At 27.5% G+C, this 20063-nt stretch overlaps 2 protein-coding genes across 2 annotated transcripts; one reads left to right on the top strand and one right to left on the bottom strand.

The window, feature by feature from the left end:
• Positions 1–637: 637 nt before the first annotated feature.
• LOC113369970 (uncharacterized protein KIAA0930 homolog) lies at positions 638–2368 on the bottom strand. The gene is given in 10 exon segments (XM_026610604.1): positions 638–850; positions 852–893; positions 1097–1279; positions 1281–1337; positions 1725–1780; positions 1783–1808; positions 1810–1904; positions 1978–2055; positions 2058–2143; positions 2219–2368. Coding segments are annotated over 10 exon segments (945 nt in total). The 5' UTR covers positions 2328–2368.
• Positions 2369–2758: 390 nt separating this feature from the next.
• LOC113371050 lies at positions 2759–7961 on the top strand. The gene is made up of 3 exons (XM_026611698.1): positions 2759–2813; positions 7350–7523; positions 7744–7961. Exons 1-3 carry the CDS (start codon positions 2759–2761, stop codon positions 7959–7961), a joined length of 447 nt encoding a protein of 148 aa, XP_026467483.1.
• Positions 7962–20063: the final 12102 nt, after the last annotated feature.

The raw sequence follows: 20063 nt of genomic DNA on the forward strand, positions 1-20063 counted from the left end.
AATTTTATACTTATTGTTAAAATCTCTATAAAATATCTGATAATTTGATGTGCATATGTCTAATGATCATTTTTGACCGCCAAATGGCATTTTTTTTTTTACTTTTTTCGTTAGATCTCCGAAGCCGCTAGACCAGCTCTCATGAAAATTTGATCAATTCTTCATCTTGTCAATACAAGTCAAATGTTTTTTGAATTATTAAGATCGGACGCTTCGTTCTCTTAAAAACTGAGTTACCGTTTTCGGCACTTTTTATCCCCGTATCTTGGAACGGCTGGACCTGCCTTCGCCAAAACTAATCAGCACGTCTTCTTATCAATACGAATCGAATGCTTTTGAATTATTCAAATCGGTTGATCCGTGTTCCCAAATCGTCGACGAAAATTTGTATCCGCACATACATACACACACGTACATACATACACACACATACACACCACACACACACACATACATCCATTTTTTCTAAGGTATGTCAAAATGTTCAGAAACCTCTGAAACGTAAAGATATATAAAAATTTTCATTTTCGATTTTTTTGCGATTACTATAACTTGCCCTACGGGTAGTTAACAAGTTTTTTATTCAAGCATATTCTGGGATAAAAGTATGATTGAGCATGATGTAATGAATGTATGTTCACCTTCTCTGATGTCTATAATTGTAAAATTCTTCCGGATTCTCATCCCATTCATCCCAGCCATCAGTTATACAAAATCCGGGTTCGCTAGTGGGTGTTTCTACTCCTGATCCCCGAGGTTTTGTGACAGCCATCTCTGCATGTCCTTTGCCCTGAGGACCTTTCATTCGAACAAATTCACAACGTTGCGTAGCCGAGTTCGAAAATAGACCCAAATGTCATACGCTGCGCTACTTTGGTACTAAGACTAGATTGCTGAAATCATAAAGATAAAACTATATTTTATAAATGCTATTCATAAAATAGCATATAAAACTAAGTATATACATAGATATAATTATCTAAATTTTCATGGGCACAATCACTTTATAAGTATATAGAATCATACTTTATAGTATGTAATAAATTATATTACTGCCACTAATAAGATATAATTATAATGCAAAAATCTGACTCACTCTGGCATCATACACTTTCTTCAGTGCATCATATCTGATTGAACCAAGAAATATGACACCTTGTACAGAACCATCTCTATCTCTAGCAACTAATTCTACACAGACCATTTCACCATCACGAACAAGAATATCACAGAAAACTTCATCAAAATTATCAACCATAAAACAAATGTGTGGTAGTAGGTCTTTTCTTCACCTTCCCTTTGGTGTCCATTTTACGTCTGCTTGGTGAGGCATAAACCTACAAACAAAAATAAATTAATGAGTTATTTATATATTATCAGTTTTTTAATGTTTTCAATCTATTTACTATAATAAGTAGAGCCATTCAAATAGAGCATATAATTTCATACTGCATATTCATGCGATAGTAAAGTAACATATAATATATAAATAACTTACATAAGTTAAGTTAGATAAGTAACTAAATTTGAAGAAACAATATTTGGAATTTTCTACTATTGTGTTATAAATTCAAGATTCAATAATATAAACAATACAAAAATTCTAAGAGTAATGAGATATTTATTAATTTATAAGTTGTAGTTTATCTACTATGTAAAATATGTATTAAATTTATATGGCTCCTGACTTCGTGTAAAAATACAAATATTGATGTTCCGTATACCTTCTGAGAATGTCTTTTCAGAACTTGTAACTCCTTAGGTGATGTTCTAGTACAATTGCAAGCGTCAAAGTATAATCAAACTGAAATGACTAAGTTTAAATAAACAGTTTCTTCCCAAATCATATCAGGATCACCAATAGGTAGTTTTCGAGAATCTTTGCGAAAAACATCTACATCGGTCTATAATAATAGTCATAAAAAAGTAAACTTTAAAAATTTATTAAAAATTTATAATATTATATACTATATGTACCTCAAATTTAGGATGACACCTAGATGTGCCTTTAACATGTTTTTTTCCTAACAAAAATAATAAATCATCACAATCATGGTATTTTGCTGCTCTGTTTGGAATAAGAAATGACGAACAAATAAATCTGTCCAATATGTTGTGCCTTGCAAAATTACAAATCCAGAATCTATAAAAGAAGAAAATATATAAATTAGCTACACATTTACATTGATTTTCAGATTGATTATTTACAATTAAATACCATCTTTTAGAAGTTGTCTCATTTCTTTAGTTCTTTGAAAATTTATTTCCTCTAAAAGCTGTTGCAAAACAGAAGTGGTTTTTAAAGCAGAACCAGGGCCAAGTGCCATTTTATAAGTGTATTGCGCAAATCAAAATAAAATAAAAATGATTAAGTAATTTTAATCATAACATTGGTGTACTTTTTTTAATAGATTCCGAACATATTTATTAAACCACTTGATTTGCACAACATCAGACGTACAGTAAATAATCATGAATCACTAAACTATATGATTTTATAATATATAGTTTTGAAATTATATGTTAATGTTTATAATTGACAAAAACACATATTTATAGAGTAACTACACTCAGTAAAATCTGAGTGAACCATTACGAAGTCTCTTGGCATGTTTAGTTTATATCTCTATAATCTTGTAACACATTAACAATTTAAAGTTCATCTTATTATTTGTTGTTCCTTATCGCCTTATATTATCAATTTTCTTTCTGACATTGTGTTAATGTCAAAAGCAAAAACGGAATTATTGGATCGATAATGTGTGCTCCATCTAGTCGGTTGGTTGCGCAGTACAATGAATCATTCGCAACCGGTATTTTTTGCAAATATTTCAATTTGAATATATAGCTTTTCTTTAATTGAAGAAATCAATAATATTGTACTATAAAATAATAAAACTAGTGGTGTATGGCATCGTGCCTTGAGGCCAATTGTTGGAACTTTCCGTACCAAAAATTAAATTTTTAAAAAGGATTAAATTTATTTTAGACTTTGAAAAAATTAGACTTTTGAGAAATTTTAAATTAACAAAAATGACTTCTTTGAAAAAAAACTTTTGGAATAAAAAGAATTTTTTTTACTTTGAAATATTTTTTAAATTTTGAACTTTTCTTCAAAGCAATCGCACTGCTTTTGCAGCATAGAGACGCAATATCGATGTTACGAAACCCATAGAATGTAAACAAAATGATACGCGCATTATTAAAATCTCCATAAAATATTTGATAATTTCATGTGCGCATGCCTAATGATCATTTTTGACCTCAAAATGGCATTTATTTTTACTTTTTTTAATACTAGATCACCGACTGGCTAGACCTGCCTCCTCAAAAATTTATTCAGTCGTTCATCTACAAGTAAAATATTTTCTGAATTATTAAAATCGGACCCTCCGTTTTCTTAAAAACTGAGTTACCGTTTTTGGCACTTTTTGCCCCGTATCATCGAAACGGCTAGACCTGCCTGTGCAGAAAACTAATCAGCACGTCTCCTTATTAATAGAATCGATTGTTTTTTTGAATAATTCCAATCGGATAAACCGTGTTCTTTAAGTAGTCGACGAAAATTTGTATCCGCACACACACATATACACACACATGCCACAAGGTTCAGAAACCTATGAGACGTAAAGATAAAGATATATAAAAATTTTCATATTCGATTTCAATTTTTTTCCCTACGAGAAGTTAAAAATATAATATCTTAATATTTGTCATTGTATATATACTAAATAATGTCTTCTCATACGGGTAAAAAAGTAAAGATACTTTATTCCAAAATTGAAGTTGGCGAAGTAAGAAAGTGTTGTTAGTTCAAACAGCTTTTATATTTATTGTTGTAAAAAAATTGATCAAATATACTATTAAAATTGAATTGAATTGAAAGATTACATTTTTTTTTCTTTCTTATGAGCTTACACCTGTTAGCTAGCACAGCATTCCTGATTCTAAATATAAATATTGTTTAATTCTTTATGTCATCAGTTTTTAAGCAATTTAAATTATTAATTTAACTGATATTGGTATTGTTATTTGAAGTTAGCAAGTTGTGATAAAATAACCATAGAAAACAGAGTATAATATCTATACATACATCTTGTCTTAACTATTGGCTATGTGCGAAGGCATGGAAGAAGTCAATCGACCGAAGCGTTCGTAGTGGCTAACTTGAAGCACTAGAAGGGCTATTATAAACAAATTTTAAACAAAAACACATAAAATATTTATTTACTCAAATTTAATAAGATAATTTAAAATGAGCCACCATATCTGTTGTGTAGTGGGTTGTAGAAATACCAGCAGAAAAAGTGACTGCAAATTCTATAACATTTTTGTACAGCTAAGTGTGAAAGAAAATCAACGGGAAAAGTGGATCGCAGCGGTTAGAAGAATAAAGTAAGTATCATAACCTTATTGTTATAAAAATACAATTTGGAGTATTATGAATAGTTGTAAAATTGTTATGTTTAGCAAAAAGAAAAATTATAAGTCAATAAATTGTTGTATTATCAAAATTTAATGCTTACTAAAAAATGTTTTGTAAAACAATGTAATTAATACAAGCCTGAAATAATGAAAAATACATATTTATATATTGTATATTGATTATGTATAACTATTATTTATATATTAATTACATTTTATTATATAATAATTGTAATTTTATGATTAAAAGAAAAATAAAAGTTATCACATAGCGAAAAAATGTTTATTTTGCAAACAGTTTAATTAATACAATGCTGAAATAATGCGAAATATATATTTGTAGTGTTGATGGATCACCGTGGGTTCCCAAGCCCTATGATCGCATTTGCAGTGAATCGGTCGAGGTATTGAGTCCTACCTACTTGTCAACAATATTTCCTTCAATTTACAAGTCTCGAAAAGTTAATGTAGTTTTTTTTTCCTGCAATTTTATTTGATGGGTATTGTCTTTATAATAATGTCTAAATTATGTCTTTATAATAGTGTCTAAGTCTTTAGTTTGACCAAAAAATGAGTAAATTAATTTATTATTTACTTATTCTATTGATAAAATATTATTTATCATTATTATATTATTTTTATTAAGAACTATTCCGAGATTATGACATAAGCTTTGAGGCACTTAACCTTAAAATTATTTACTGCATTTCTTTATTTAATTAATGATTATACTTAACTATGTTTTAAGTACGTTGAAGTAAATTTAATAATTTCAATAAACATTCAGCGTTCACATTATTACTGTATCTTGTTTATTATTATTTATAACAATTATTTAATATCTTTTTTCTTTAACAAACATGTAAAACCCATGAAAAACACACACTGATAGCCCCAATCAGTTTATATTTATTACGGCGCTGCAGTCACGCTCGGAGCGAATGGATAAAGTGCTACCAACTGAGATTAAGCGCGAATTTAGAATACGGAATCTTAAAACCATGTTTATTAAACTCATAGATAAAAAAGAGTAGAAAATGAGAAGTGGCGCTTACACTACTTCATAATTATTTGTTAGGTTTTGTTAAAAATTTTGCTTATGTTTAAAATATATAAAATTCATTTCACTTTTGTACATGACAATGATTGTTACATCAAATAAGAATCAAATGAGAATCAAATAAGAATATTCAGATGTATAATTTCAAATATTGAATTAATTGTCTCGTTGGATCTTACACTTTATTAAATATAAATTTTTGGATAGTTTTTGAACAGTGGTGTATATAAAAGCACTCTGTAATTTTGTATTATTGAATCTTTATATGAATCCTCGAATTTATCTTTCACATGAACGATTTAATAATGAAAAAAATTAATAATTTGTTTTTTTATATATTTTTGTGCCAATATAAAATTACAGATTCAATTTATGTACCTATCCACCCGTTTTGATTTAAACGAAATATACACAAAAATTAAAGAAATGAAAATAAATAAACATAAACACTTGCACAATTCAAGAAGCGCACCTTTCCGTCATACGTCAAATGTCATGCGCTTCGCATTCTTATATGTTGTGCTGTGCTTTCTTTCTTTAAGACTTAACAGCTGGTATAAAAAAATATACACAAATTATATTATAAAATGCATATAAATAATATATTTATATCAATAGGAATTTTTATTTGTGCTTTCGCATATTCGGAAGGTAATTAAAATATTTTTATACATTATAGAGAATTATGATAGAGACGATGTTAAATGAATTACATTCAGAGAATTTTTAATGGGTATTCGGTGTTTAAACAATAAATATTATAAAAATAAGTGCAGTTGTATAATTTATTAATTATTATTTAATTAGAATTGGAATTTAAAAGTTTATGAAAGTTCAGGTTTGTAGCTTATGCCAGACGAAATCTCCGTGACATTTTGATGTTATGAATCATTTGTTCTTTGTTAAAATAATGAATGACAAATTATACGAAATTCCAGGATTTTTTATTATGTAAAAGTATTCTTTAAAGCGTCATATTTATCTTTATTCTTATATATTTCAGAATAAAAAAGTTATTACATACACTTACAAAACTGTCAAAACTTTAGTTTAAAAAATAATACAACATTACAGCTTTAAGAACATCAAATTCAAGTGTGTTTCTTGAACTAATATATTTATTTCTTTATTTAATTATTTATAAATGCCCACTAGCAATCACAATATGAATAAGCTACTAATTTTGTTAAATTTAGCTTTTTTTTAAATCAAATATTTGAGGATCTCATACTCATATATATATATGAGTTTCATTCAATAATAATTTATTCTTAAATAAAACTCTTTGATAAATCATTTATTTACTTAAATATTCAATTTTTTTAATTTATTACAGACATTTTTTCACTTGCATTATTGCAAAGAAAAAAATATTTAAAGCTATTTCATTGTTTAAATTTTTTTTCTCAAGCATTCATAACTTGTTTTATACATATATAAAAGTCCACAACCAAATGCACTTCTTCTAACACATTTCAATTTCCACAAGCTTCTATTATTCTTTTATTTATTTATGTTTTATAATGCTTAAATTTTGTTTCTCAAGCATTTATAATTTGTTTTATACATATTTAGAAGTACAAAACCAAATGCACTTCTTCTAACACATTTCAATTTCCCCAAGCTTCTATTATTTTTTATTGATTTATGTTTTATAATGCTTAAATATAAATGCTAAAATTTTTGTTTCTCAAGCATTTATAATTTGTTTTATACATATTCAAAAGTCCAAAACCAAATGCACATCTTCTAACAAATTTTTACTTCCCCAAAATTCTATTGTTCCTTTGTTGATTTATATTTTATAATAATTGATCCTTTGTATTTGATTTCATATATGAATTATTTTATAATTTATTTTCAGCTCTTATTAAACGTTGCTTTCGATGTCGATCCAGGGGAGATTTAGGCTCTTGTAGAGATCCTTTTACATTTAATGCCACTCAAGTCGAAGATGAAAAGGGTGTAGAAGCAGTGCCTTGTGCCTCCGGGTGGTGTGGAAAAATTCTTGAAGGTGGAAACAGCTTCAAAGATGATGGTAAATGACTATCTCAATCATGCCCGAGTTTGAGTATTTTTAATAATAATGTAAAGTAATTAATAAAACAAGGTGTTTTTAAAGTTCTATCAGGTTAAAACCAATTTACTCATATAATGTAAACTTGGTTGGCTCATATAATATTTGTATTGATTATTAAACTTGCAAGATTTTGAAGTCTTTTGTAAGTATAAATAATCTGCATTACTTTTTTTTACAGAATATGGCAAAGCAACCCAAAGAATGTGTCTGCAACGAGGACCCGATGATGGAGAAGATAGGTGTGCTTACACGGTTTGGAATTATAAAAAGGTATATATGTGTTTTTGTCAAGGTGATCTTTGTAATTCATCTTCAAAAGTGCAGTTGAATAATTATATTATTTATGGACTTTCTCTAGCTACGCTCTTATTGCAAGCACCACTTTATATAAAATGACCAATTTTTTTCTCATATCATAATTAAGTTACGTGTTTAAATTGTATATTTATTTTGTTAAAAATATCATATTTATGGTTTTCATATATTTTACTGATGATATTTTATTTAATACAATTAAATATATATTACTCAAAAGTATAATACTCTTGTTGAAGCTAAGTTATCATTAAGATCTTTGAAGGGACCAAAATACCACTCGCAATCATATTTACTTTAAGATATCCAAATCAATACTCTAATGTTTATAAAACGTCTATATGATGAAAATGATTCAAAGTATACATTAATTGGAGTATTATGATACTCTGTAAATAAAGAGTAACTAAAAAATTTCATTAATTAAAAAATTGATGATATAAATTTGTAAAAGTGTGAGTAGTATTTGTGTTGTTAAATCATGTATCGAAATTATGTTTTGAAAACACAGCACTGTAATAAATGTATTATTTTATCAGTTCTAGGCATAATTGATATCGTATTAGTTTATAAGCTGTGATGCCAGTATATAAGTTCAGAAAACATATTTTCAGACTGTTAATATAAGATATTTCTAAAATAGTAGAAAATCAATTAAAAATTGTCATATTGACGTGCCTGAAATTATATTTTTATAAATATATCAATTCTCTAATAAAATGAAAGTTTATAAACATTTCTTTGTTAAAAAAATTTAAATAATTTATCTAAAAAAATAAAGATTCTTAAAAATAATTTATTTTTTAATTGCCTAATGGTAACTTTTTACATTTATCCTAATTATATAGAAGTATCTTACTCAATCTAAAAAGAAATACTGGTTAAAATGCATTTTAATATCATTTTGCAGTGTCATCAGAATTTCAACAGGCTCATTAATACTTCATATAAATATAATTACAATTATTTTGTTCTTGCAAGTCATGTGTCATGAGATTTTTTAATCTGAGCGATTTACATAATGTAAAATTAAATAAAGGTCAAAAACAGATTTATATGCAAGATTGTCTTTATATGGACTTCTATAATCAAAAATTATAGGGCGTACCAAAATTTTTTTTTGTCTCCATACTTCGAGCTGTATTTGGCACGTGTGAAAAAATATTAGGTTAATTAGCCATCTGTTTTGGATCTATCCGATTTTTTTTGAACTTTAAATATGATGAGATATGATAATTAGTTTCTCACAGGTGCATCTCAACTACATGAATTGTAACTCTTTAGAGATACCTGTAAGTAAATTATGTTACATGTAAAGGATTTATTTCTAAAGATGGCACAGGAGACTAAAACGTAATTTAGATAGAAGTGTGCATAGAAAACGTACTTAGTTACATCATTAATGCTTATTGTAATTTATTTGTTGCAACAAAGCCAAAAGACTTGAAAAGGCTTAATTTTTAAGAAGCTCTTTTTCAAATTTAAAGCCAATTTTTAGCGAGATATTAAGAGTTATTTGTAGACAATTTAAAAGGCTTCGCGAGACATCTTAAGTAAGTATTTCATATTAAAAAGGAAAGGAACTTACGGTATACCTTAATTTTATATTCTGTAGTAAGGGAATCAGATCAAGGTCTTTCACTCGCTCTTATATGACCTGCTAATCTGTTACATTTTCGTAAAAAGTTTAACCAACGCAATTGTCGGTCGTGAGGAATTTCTCCAAAAATAGTTCTCCTTTTGCTGTTAATCTTGTACTGCGCCAAAGCTTCAAAACCAGTCAGGAGAAATGGATCGTATTCTCCTGTAGTAATCAAATTGGAATCTTGTATAATACACGAAATAAACATGTCTCTACATTTTATTGCATAATTGTTTTTGTACTTACGCCAAACTTCGTAATCGGTATTTTCTATTTCATTAGGCCCATATCCCATTCTCTTAGCATTTGTGGGTGGTATAAATATCCGTGTGGCCAAAGACGTTCTTATGGCGAAGAATCGCTACGTGCGTCCCTATACCAACGAATAATTAACAAGTATTCATACACTTTCAATTCAAATCATATTTAATATTATTTTATGACTGACCTAACAATTTGCTTATAACCCGATCTTCCAACGAAAGATCTGGCGAATGCAATCTAGGATAACCTTGCAAAGATTTAGCTGGTTAACATGATGTATCCTTGGCTGTATTTGGCTTTTACTGATCGCCGTTGGTGAGCCAATCTTCTTTCAACCAAGGTGTACGGGTGAACCCAGCCTGTGAGGTCTATTGTTGAAATGACCACTTGCTATGACTGATGTGTGAAGAAGCCCCGATTGATAATGAGCAACACAAGACGAAATATTTAGTAATATCGCAGTCAAGATGATGAAATCCTAAAATAAAAACAACACAAATAAATTATTATAGAATAGAAATATACATGAAATTAAAGAAACAATGTTCTGTTGGGCACAGTTGTACAAAATTTTGACACACAATTTCGCCTATATATATGAAAGCCTATAATATTTTAAGGTATTGCGTTTTTTATTAACTCTATAACCATGCGGAGATTCATGAAATTCTCAAAATAGTAAACATGGTATTCTTGTAAGTTGATATTTAATATATGGAGAAAAAGCTATTAGAATTCACTTCGGAGCTTTGGTTTCTTTGGAAAGATTCTTGAGAAAAAACATAGGCTATATTTGCAAAGAGCTATAATTTTTATTTATACAACTAAAGACTTATTTGAGTATTTTAAAAAGAAAGAATTCACCTTTTACCTTGATAATAATAAGTGATTTTTTTCTATTTTATTCATAAAAGGTGACCAAATAAATTTATTTATAGAATATTTAGTAGTAGATTAAAAATTCGGTTCATAACTATAAAATGCTGCAGGTAAACAGACAAAAAATAAACATAATATTAGTCATTAATTCTCCATTATAAAATCTAATCAATCTCCATCCAAGCCTAGATTTCATGAGCAATATTTAAATTTTTATAGATTTATATGTACTTGAAATTTATCGACTTTTTTAAAAGTGATTTATATAATATGCACAAGAGATGAAATGGATAAAGATTTTGTAGAGTAAAGTCTACAACATCATAAAGGAATTTTTAACGAGTTCAACTAAAAATCGATGAATTTTTTACCGTGCAAATTTCAGAATTGTGGAATTTTATTCATAAAAGTTGCATACCTAAACCATCAATGTGTAGAAGGTATTGTTGATTATTTATTAATTATCTTGATTATCTTTCAGGGATCTTATAATACAACACAATATGTGGTTTAGTTTAACTAATAACATTACGTGTTTGTATTTTGATATAAATATTTAACTAGTGGTGTATTGCATCGTGTCTCTAGGCAAATTGCTGGAACTTCCCGTACCGTAACGAAATGTTCGAGGAAAATTAAATGTTTTCAAATAGATTATTATAAATACTGTACCATTGTTTAAACTTTATAAGAATTATATAAACTGAATAACAAAGTCAAAATTATTTATTTAAACTATATAAGTGAGCTTTAAAACTTAACCAGAACTAAAATTAAAATCTGAATTATTTTCGATATACAAAATTTTTTTTTTAAAAAAACATTCTTTCCAAAAAAAATTGTTTTGTCAACACAAGCAGAAAGTTTTTTGAATCATTCAATTCGGATGCTTATTTCTCTCACAAACTGCAATTTTTTGCACATTTAGCTCTGTATCTTCGAAATGGCTCAACCTGCCTTTGCTAAAAACTAATCATCACTTCTCCCAATCATTACTAATTGAATGATTTTTAGATGATTCAAATCGGATACTCCGTTCTCTCAAAAATTCGATTTCTATTTTCTGCACTCTTTGCTCCGTATCTCCAAACGGCGGCTGGACCTGCCTTTGCCAAAAATTAATCAGCTCTTTTCCCTATCAATAGGAATCGAATGTTTTTTGAACCATTCAAATCGGTTGATCCGTGCGCCCTAAAAACGGGACTGGAAAATTGTATCCATACATACATACACACACACACACATACACACACAACACACACACACACACATCCATTTTTTCTGAGGTATGCAAAACGTTCAGAAACCTTCAAAACGTCGAGAAATGTAAAAATTTCAATTCCGATTTTCGGCCCATTACAATAACTTACCCTATGGGAAGTTAAAAATATTATGTAGATACTTTAATATTTTCTCGATAACCCTGTGGAAGATATCTCGAGATACCAAATTCAAGTGGTGCTGTGACGAAATAATATTTTCGCAATGCGTTATGTGCTCTACCTGCATATAGAACGTATTTGCTGTTGGTTTTATTGTGCAATTATTACAAATGATGATCTCAAGTAGTAAAGATCTGCTTCGACGTTTGTCCCAACCTCTTATATAAAGTAGAATAATAATATTATTTTGAATTTAAAATGGTTTCGATTATAATGGTACATACAAAAGTAGTGCTATCGATTTATTGTGCGGGTCTCCGCGAGTTTTGATTCAAAATCTACTACCGTCCAGGAAAAAACACTAATACAATTAAATTAGAAATAGTTTGAAACAGTTTGTGATAATTAAGTTAATTGAAATTTAATAAACTAGTTAGAGCTAACAGTTAATTTTCAATTATGATGATATTCAATTAATTTAGCTATTGGTAAAGCTTATGTCTATGGAACTGACTACAGAAATTCAACTTGGGATCTTGAAGTTCAGTATCAAATAAATCTCTATAATTTCTATTTAAACTCATTATCATTATTACCGCCATGACACACGTATTTTATTGTCTTTGATAAAGACTGTAATAATAAACTAGTAGTCACACCTCTTCAGAGGGAATCTATAGCCATCCTATGTTCAAGGCTTTCCTTCCTCTCTGAGACGTTCCTGGTATTTATCTTAAGAAAATGATCACGATAATGTGGATTTAACAGTTGACAAGGGGAGTCACGATCCCACGTGAACAATAACTTACTACTCTTAATATTTTTATTATTGGAGATTCAGTATTATCATAAGCACATGGCGCAATGATGAATAAATGTTTGGATATATGAACAGCTATTAGTAGGTCATAATATGCAATAAATTAATATATAGTAGAAGTAGAATTTACATTTTTTAAATTTAGAAATACACACGCATTCATTAGTTTACAAAGCATAATTTATAATATATATATCTTATATCTGATATATAAAATTCTTCTGTAATGATGTATAAATTGATACTCCTCCTAAATAGTTATGCGGACTTTAATAAATTTTTAGATAAGATTTTTAGAGTTTGTCGAGGGAAATTTTTAAGATATAGGAAATTATAAAACTATAGTAATACTGTAGAAATAAATGGAAAAAATTGCAAAAACAACATATCATTGTTTAACATTGAAAACATTTCGGCACATGAGAACTGTCATCTGCCAAAAATAACTATTCACTTGAAATTTGAATTTAGTTTAAGGTAGCCTAGACAATACTATATTAGTATATAATATCCATATACATGATTATAAATAAGAAAAATGTAATATCTACAATACTATTGCCAAAATCCAGCTGAGATGTGCCAGAAATTAAAACAATATAAGATACAATATATGTTCGACACTAAAAAAATTATAATTTAGTTTAATAAATAACACAATACGTCCAAAATTGCGTATTACATTTTTTATTCATGTTGTATTTTGCTTTACTTTACTAAATTATTTAAATACAAAAGAATATTTCTACTTAATAAAAAAATATTTAGAATTTTGTTTCATGTGTCAAAAATTCATTTTATTGGCATTGGATATTTAGCAAGTTCATGATCTTAGATTGAACAGTGCCATATGAACTAGGTTTTCCAAATTAATTCACCCAAGATTTTAACTAAAGTAAAATAATGTTTATTAAATTATTAGTAAGAAAAAGGTAATTTAGAAATTGCAATTGCCAAAAAAACAACTAATATAGGGTACGCGATTATAAAAATTATTATATAACTTATTGAAGCAATCAAATCAAATAACTTATTGAAGCAAATTATATTGGTTGGAAATAACAAAGGTGATATTGTTCTTTACCATAGATAAATATTATATATTCATTTTGTCTGAATTTCTTATATTGATCAACTAAGACCATAAATGGAAGGACATTAAATAGAATATTAAAAAGTATAGGATAGGGATATTAAAAAATTTGGAACTTAAAATGTAGACGTAGGTACAGGACAACGTCTGTCGGGTCATCTAGTATACATATACATACAGTATACATATATATATATATATATATTAGTGATTTGCCGACTCGAAAATTTCCTGATTCGAGTGATTCGAATCAGAAAAAAACCTGATTCGAATCATGATTCGAATCAATTCGAATCAAGTTCATATATGAGCAATTATTAGGTTGTCAAATATCTCCCTCCGCTTTTTTGCTACATATATATGCTATATATGTTTATAATACAAAAAGGCGGAAGGGAGATATTTGACAATCTAATATAATTTAAGAGAAGAAATAATATCATTTTAATAATTTTATAAGTGAAATAATTAATTTAGTAAGCAATTAGTTCCAAAAAGTGCAGAGATGAATACATTTATATTATATATTATTATATATATATATATATATATATATATATATATAATAATAATAAACTAGCTACAAATATAACTAATATTTCAAGTGAATTTACAGTAAAATATAACCAAACACTTCTCTATCACTAAAGCATATAAAACAATATTCTTAATCTTACGTTGAAAGAATGCATGTGTATATTATTGATTGTTTAGATCTAATTAAACAGGGGGCTGAATCTAACGTCTTACGAATGATTTAAAATTCAATCCTCTACTCACTCTACTGTAAAGATTGATATTATTTCATTTGTGTGAATTTGCCATTACTTGCATAATTAAAATATGATAATTTTGTATGTGTATAAAACTCGTTGTGTAGTTTATTTTAATAATAATTAAAATTTAAATCGCGTATTTATTATCTAAATGAGTTTTTGATATTTCATGAACAAATTTGCTCTCAGCGCTTAGTCAAAAATAAACAAACACTCAAGACCCATACGCACAGCATCTCGATAAGTCGATACGCTGAAACGCGGACACATGTTTCGAACTCAAGTCGGTATGATTCAGTTTGAGCCATATGAACTCGGATAAATTCATAACGACTTGAAGTCGGGATAAGTCGGTTTGAGTCATAGGAACTCGAATCAATTCATATCGACTTCAAGTCGGTTTGAGTCATAGGAACTCGAATCAATTCATATCGACTTGAAATCGGGATGAGTTGGTTTGAGTCATAGGAACTCGAATCAATTCATAACGACTTGAAGTCGGGATAAGTCGGTTTGAGTCATAGGAACTCGGATGGTATTGTTAGACAATGAATGCGGTTTAAAGTCATATAAATTGGAGTCGGGTGATACATTTAAGCGTATTAAAGCCGGGTGACTCGCATGATTTAATTCAAGATTTATTTTTTATATTTATTATTATTATTTTTTATATTTATTATTATTATTATTTATATTATTATAATATTGAATTAAATTAAAACATTATTTTTATATTTATGAAAATTTGTGTTCACACATGTTTTATCACAGTAAATATTTCGCGGCTTGATACGAGTTGATTCGAATCAAGTAAAATCTGATTCGAATCAAGTCGTTAAAGGCTTGATTCGAATGATTCGAATCACTTGATTCGACTTGGCACATCACTAATATATATATATATATATATATATATATATATATATAAATACAGCTGGAATATAGAATTTCTGAAGAGCTTAATAATTTAATGATGTTAAAATACCAAATAGTATTTAAGAATGTAATAAAAATCCGTCTCTTTTAAATGAGTAAATTTTTTTCAAAATCAGAATTACTTACTAAAAACTTGGTTACTTTTTTCAGCTATCAACCTGATTATAAAATTTTGTGAATTTTCGTAAACTTGAAAATAAAGTTTAAAATTATGAATTTGAGATGCTATTTTAACCCACCTTTTTCATAAGAGCCTACTAGTTGTACATAATATTTTCAGATATTTGATAGGGAGTTGTAATTTTATTATCAGGTAAGAGCAAATACCCGGGACAATCCAGAACAAATATTGCTTTTAGAAAAACCCGAAACACAAGATGTTTCTACACACTGAAAATTTAAGTAAATCAGTTATGAAGTTAAATGCGGTATTGCATTCTTGTTCTCATAACGAAACATATTTTATGTACCATCTTGTTAGTTATTTATCTCACATCGATCTATAATTACTGTACATACAATTTAAATTCGCTGATAAAACGATAAAAAATATTATCGTGCATGTACTAACAATAAAACAAATTGATTCTACTGAATATGTCTATTTAATATTTGCCTACAATTTCTATTTCTATTAACATGAAAAGTGCGGACATGCATCAACTTCAAAATTGATTTATGTGCGAATGTTGAAATTGGTGATTATAATTTCCTGATCGCCACAAATTAAATACAAAATAAACTATTATATAAGTGAACGTTTTAATTTGACGATTTTGACCTCGACCCTCATGTATTATTTCTGAACGCGTGACCCTTAGCATACTTCTTTAGAAAATCGATCGAGATGAGACGCTAATTTAATAATATTTGGAATATTAACATTCTGGATGATTTAATCTATTCAAATAGATGAAGGACAGAAATTAGGCGAATTATAGATTAAAATAAAGTGTTTAAACATAGTGCAAATTAGAATGTTGAATGTTTATACATAGCCTTGCCTTTTTTTACAGGTAAAAGCAAAAATATATATTTTTATAGTTAATTTTTTAGATATGATAACATTTCGAATCTCAGAGATAAGTTAATAAATATTTCAGAGAAGTATTTGATATAACTGAATTAATTAGCGAGTAATAGTTTTTGGTCACTGACCTTTAAAATATATACCAAACTCCTAGAATTCTATAAAATAAATTAATTTCATTTCAAGTTCATAATATAACTATAAAAAACATAAAATGTATATGCAAGGAAAAAAAGCAAACTTTTCGCACTTTTGTAAAATCATTTCTTCACAATAATGAATTTTTTTTTTTTAAGTAAAGTTTTTTAAAAAAATCATGAATTATTTGGATATAATAGAAAAATTCAAGAGCAATGTTATAAACATAAGATAATTAATGAAAATTAAGATTTATAAAAAGAGGATGTTATGTCTAATATAACCGTATCGATTTTGTATAACTTGAGAAACTTTTCAAGAAGTTCAATTTCTTATGACATAATAATTATTGAGTACTTATTAATTTTAATAATTATCTCTGAAAAGATATTAAAACTAAGGTCCTTTATGGACAGTATTCAATATTGTTCATTTAAAAATATTTTTCTGTTATAATTTATTTTTGTTGAAACCGATGCAGGACAAATAAAAATATATTGCTATAAAAATAAAAGTATAAAAGTTGGAATGAAATACTGGCACAATGATATATTCCTTTAAGGATGTTTCATCGGTGATATGCAATATATAATTATAACTTTTAGAAAGTGCGCAATTCAATCAAACTTGTATGAAAATAGCATAGAAAAAAATTGAAAATTAAAAAAAATTTTTAAGTATAGCTTAGCGAAAAATGAATTAAAAGTGAAAATTCTAAGCAAAATTTTTGAAAATTTTTTCATGCTATTTCCATACAAAACTTTGATTGAATTGCGCTCTATCTAAAAGACAATATTAAGAGCTAAAACTTTCAGAGAATTGTTTTTTATCAATTTGGAACCATTTGAGCACTTGGGAACAAGGAAATTCAAATATGTCCATATTGAGGACCACCCTAATTTATATATATATATATCTATATATATATATATATATATATATATATATATATATATATAAATGATTTTTCTATATCATATCTCAATTTCAAATGAAGTCATCCATCATATTGCAATTGCGTTTCAAATTAGCTGCGACATTTTTGACAAAAGCATTTAATTAGATAAAAACTTTATACTTTGTTGAATTGAAGTAATTAATAATAAATAAATTTTATTTACAATGCAGCAAATTAACATTAGTCTATAACCATGATATTGATATTTCTGGGATCGACAGACATGCTGTGCAGATTCATTATCGATAATCTAATGATTTCCCAATCAAATATTGATGATAAATAGTAAATAATGAGGCTTGATTTCTTTATTTAACACGAGACATTTGCATATGTTATATAAAGAGATGTCATGCAATTGCAAAAAATTTGACAACGATTTCGGAACGAAACCAATTGGAAAGAATAACTCGGTGATGTGTTGAAGATGCAGATTTACAAGAATTAAAAAAATTTACAACATCATATAATTGAGTAACTTTTTATTTTAATTTTGTTTTCATTGTTTAACAGATATAAAAACAGTATTGTTTGTATGTTTGTTTGTTTGCAAATCATTAAAAATAATATATGTTCGTAAAAACATGCGCAATCATAAATGGAACATGACATTGTTTGATCGCAAACGAAAGATAACTTGAAGACTATTGGTTCATATTTGTTTTAGGAAGTACATAACAGTATTCATTTGCATTTATGTTCAATAATAATGAATTTTAAACTTTTTTAAAAAAACTTAACTCAAAATTAACAATGCATTAATAAATATGAAAATACATTTTTACCAATAGAGGCTTGTAACAGATTTTTTAAATTAAAATATCATGAGATCCACTTTCTACGATGGATAGTTTCTGTAATTACTCCTCTACCGAATCAAGTCAATATTTCCCAATTTTAATTAATTTTTAGAAAAAGTGTGATGTTACATCTTACCCCGTTTGAGACTAGTTGTAATATCTGAAGAAGCAAGTCGTAACAACCAATAAACTAATAGGGTGTATGGCATCGTGCCTTAAGAGAAATTGCTGGAACTTCCCGTAACGTAATTAAAAATCTTGGTACCGAACTCAAAAAAATTCACAAAAAATGTGAATACACTCTATAAAATATCTGATAATTTGATGTACATATGTCCAATAAACTTTTTTGGGCGTCAAATGCCATTCTTTTAACTTATTTTTATTGAGAGTCCATAACCGCTGGACCTGCCTTCCCAAAAATTTATTTAGTTCTTCAACTTGTTAATACAAGTAAAATGTTTTTTGAATTATTAAAAACGGACTTTCTCTTAAAAACTGAGTTACCGTTTTTTGGCACTTTTAGCCCCGTATCTTCGTAACGGCTAGACCTGCCTTCGCCAAAAACTAATCAGCACGTCTTCTTATCAATATGAATCGAATACACACATACACACACATATATTCATTTTTTATGCCAAAATATTCAAAAACCTTTGAAACGTACAGATATATATAAAAATTTTCATTTTCGATTTTTTGCGATTACAATAAAACTTACCCTACGGGAAGTTAATAATAATGCTTCTGATAATTTTATTTTTACTTATTTTAAGAGAATTGACTTATTTAAACAAAAAATATTTATCGGTTAAAATCCTATTGAAAAATGCCTGTTACTAGTTATTCACACTTAATTACACGCTACTCTATATTCTTCCTACTAATTACATAAGACAGAAATATTAATGAAAAATATAAAAATTTTAATCTCAATCTGATAAACTTACTAATCCGCTTTCCAATTGATAAATCAATAAAGTCAACTAAAAGCATCATTCAAAATGTCACTTTTCAAATTACTTTAATTAATACGAGTAATTAATTTTTCCTGTGATTTATAACTGCAATATTCAATTATCAACTAATTAATTTCCCTAATTTCACGGTAGCCACGATTTATGAGATATATTCGTCTCATATTTTCAGTGTAAAATTGCCTTTACTGTGCGTCATATGTTGAAGAAATCACCGTGAAAGTTCTGCTGCCGAAAGATACATTATTCGAGGAAATGCTGTTCGTTAACAAATAATAAATGTCTCCGTAAAACAATATACTATCGAGTTAAATCAACTGATTGTGATTGTATATAATTTTATATAAATTATGTGTGCATATAAGTGACTGTAAAAAATGCAGCTAATTTATTGGTAAGATGAATGAAAGTGCTGTATGAAAGTCGTAAAATGTTCAATATATTACAGATTAAAATCTGCGATTCTTTTTTTGGAAAAAATTATTAAT

This window comes from Ctenocephalides felis, unplaced genomic scaffold (genome assembly GCF_003426905.1).
Source record: "Ctenocephalides felis isolate EL2017-DRISC unplaced genomic scaffold, ASM342690v1 CF-g0.4_SCAFFOLD_01492, whole genome shotgun sequence".
Classification (NCBI taxonomy): domain Eukaryota; kingdom Metazoa; phylum Arthropoda; class Insecta; order Siphonaptera; family Pulicidae; genus Ctenocephalides; species Ctenocephalides felis.

Excerpts from the sequence above, each read along its gene's own strand:
- LOC113371050 (XM_026611698.1), top strand. The coding sequence starts at position 2,759 with ATGTGTGCTCCATCTAGTCGGTTGGTTGCGCAGTACAATGAATCATTC. Across the intron at positions 2,814-7,349 it reads CAATGAATCATTCGCAACCG|CTCTTATTAAACGTTGCTTT; the intron begins GTATTTTTTGCA and ends ATTTATTTTCAG. Across the intron at positions 7,524-7,743 it reads AAACAGCTTCAAAGATGATG|AATATGGCAAAGCAACCCAA; the intron begins GTAAATGACTAT and ends TTTTTTTTACAG.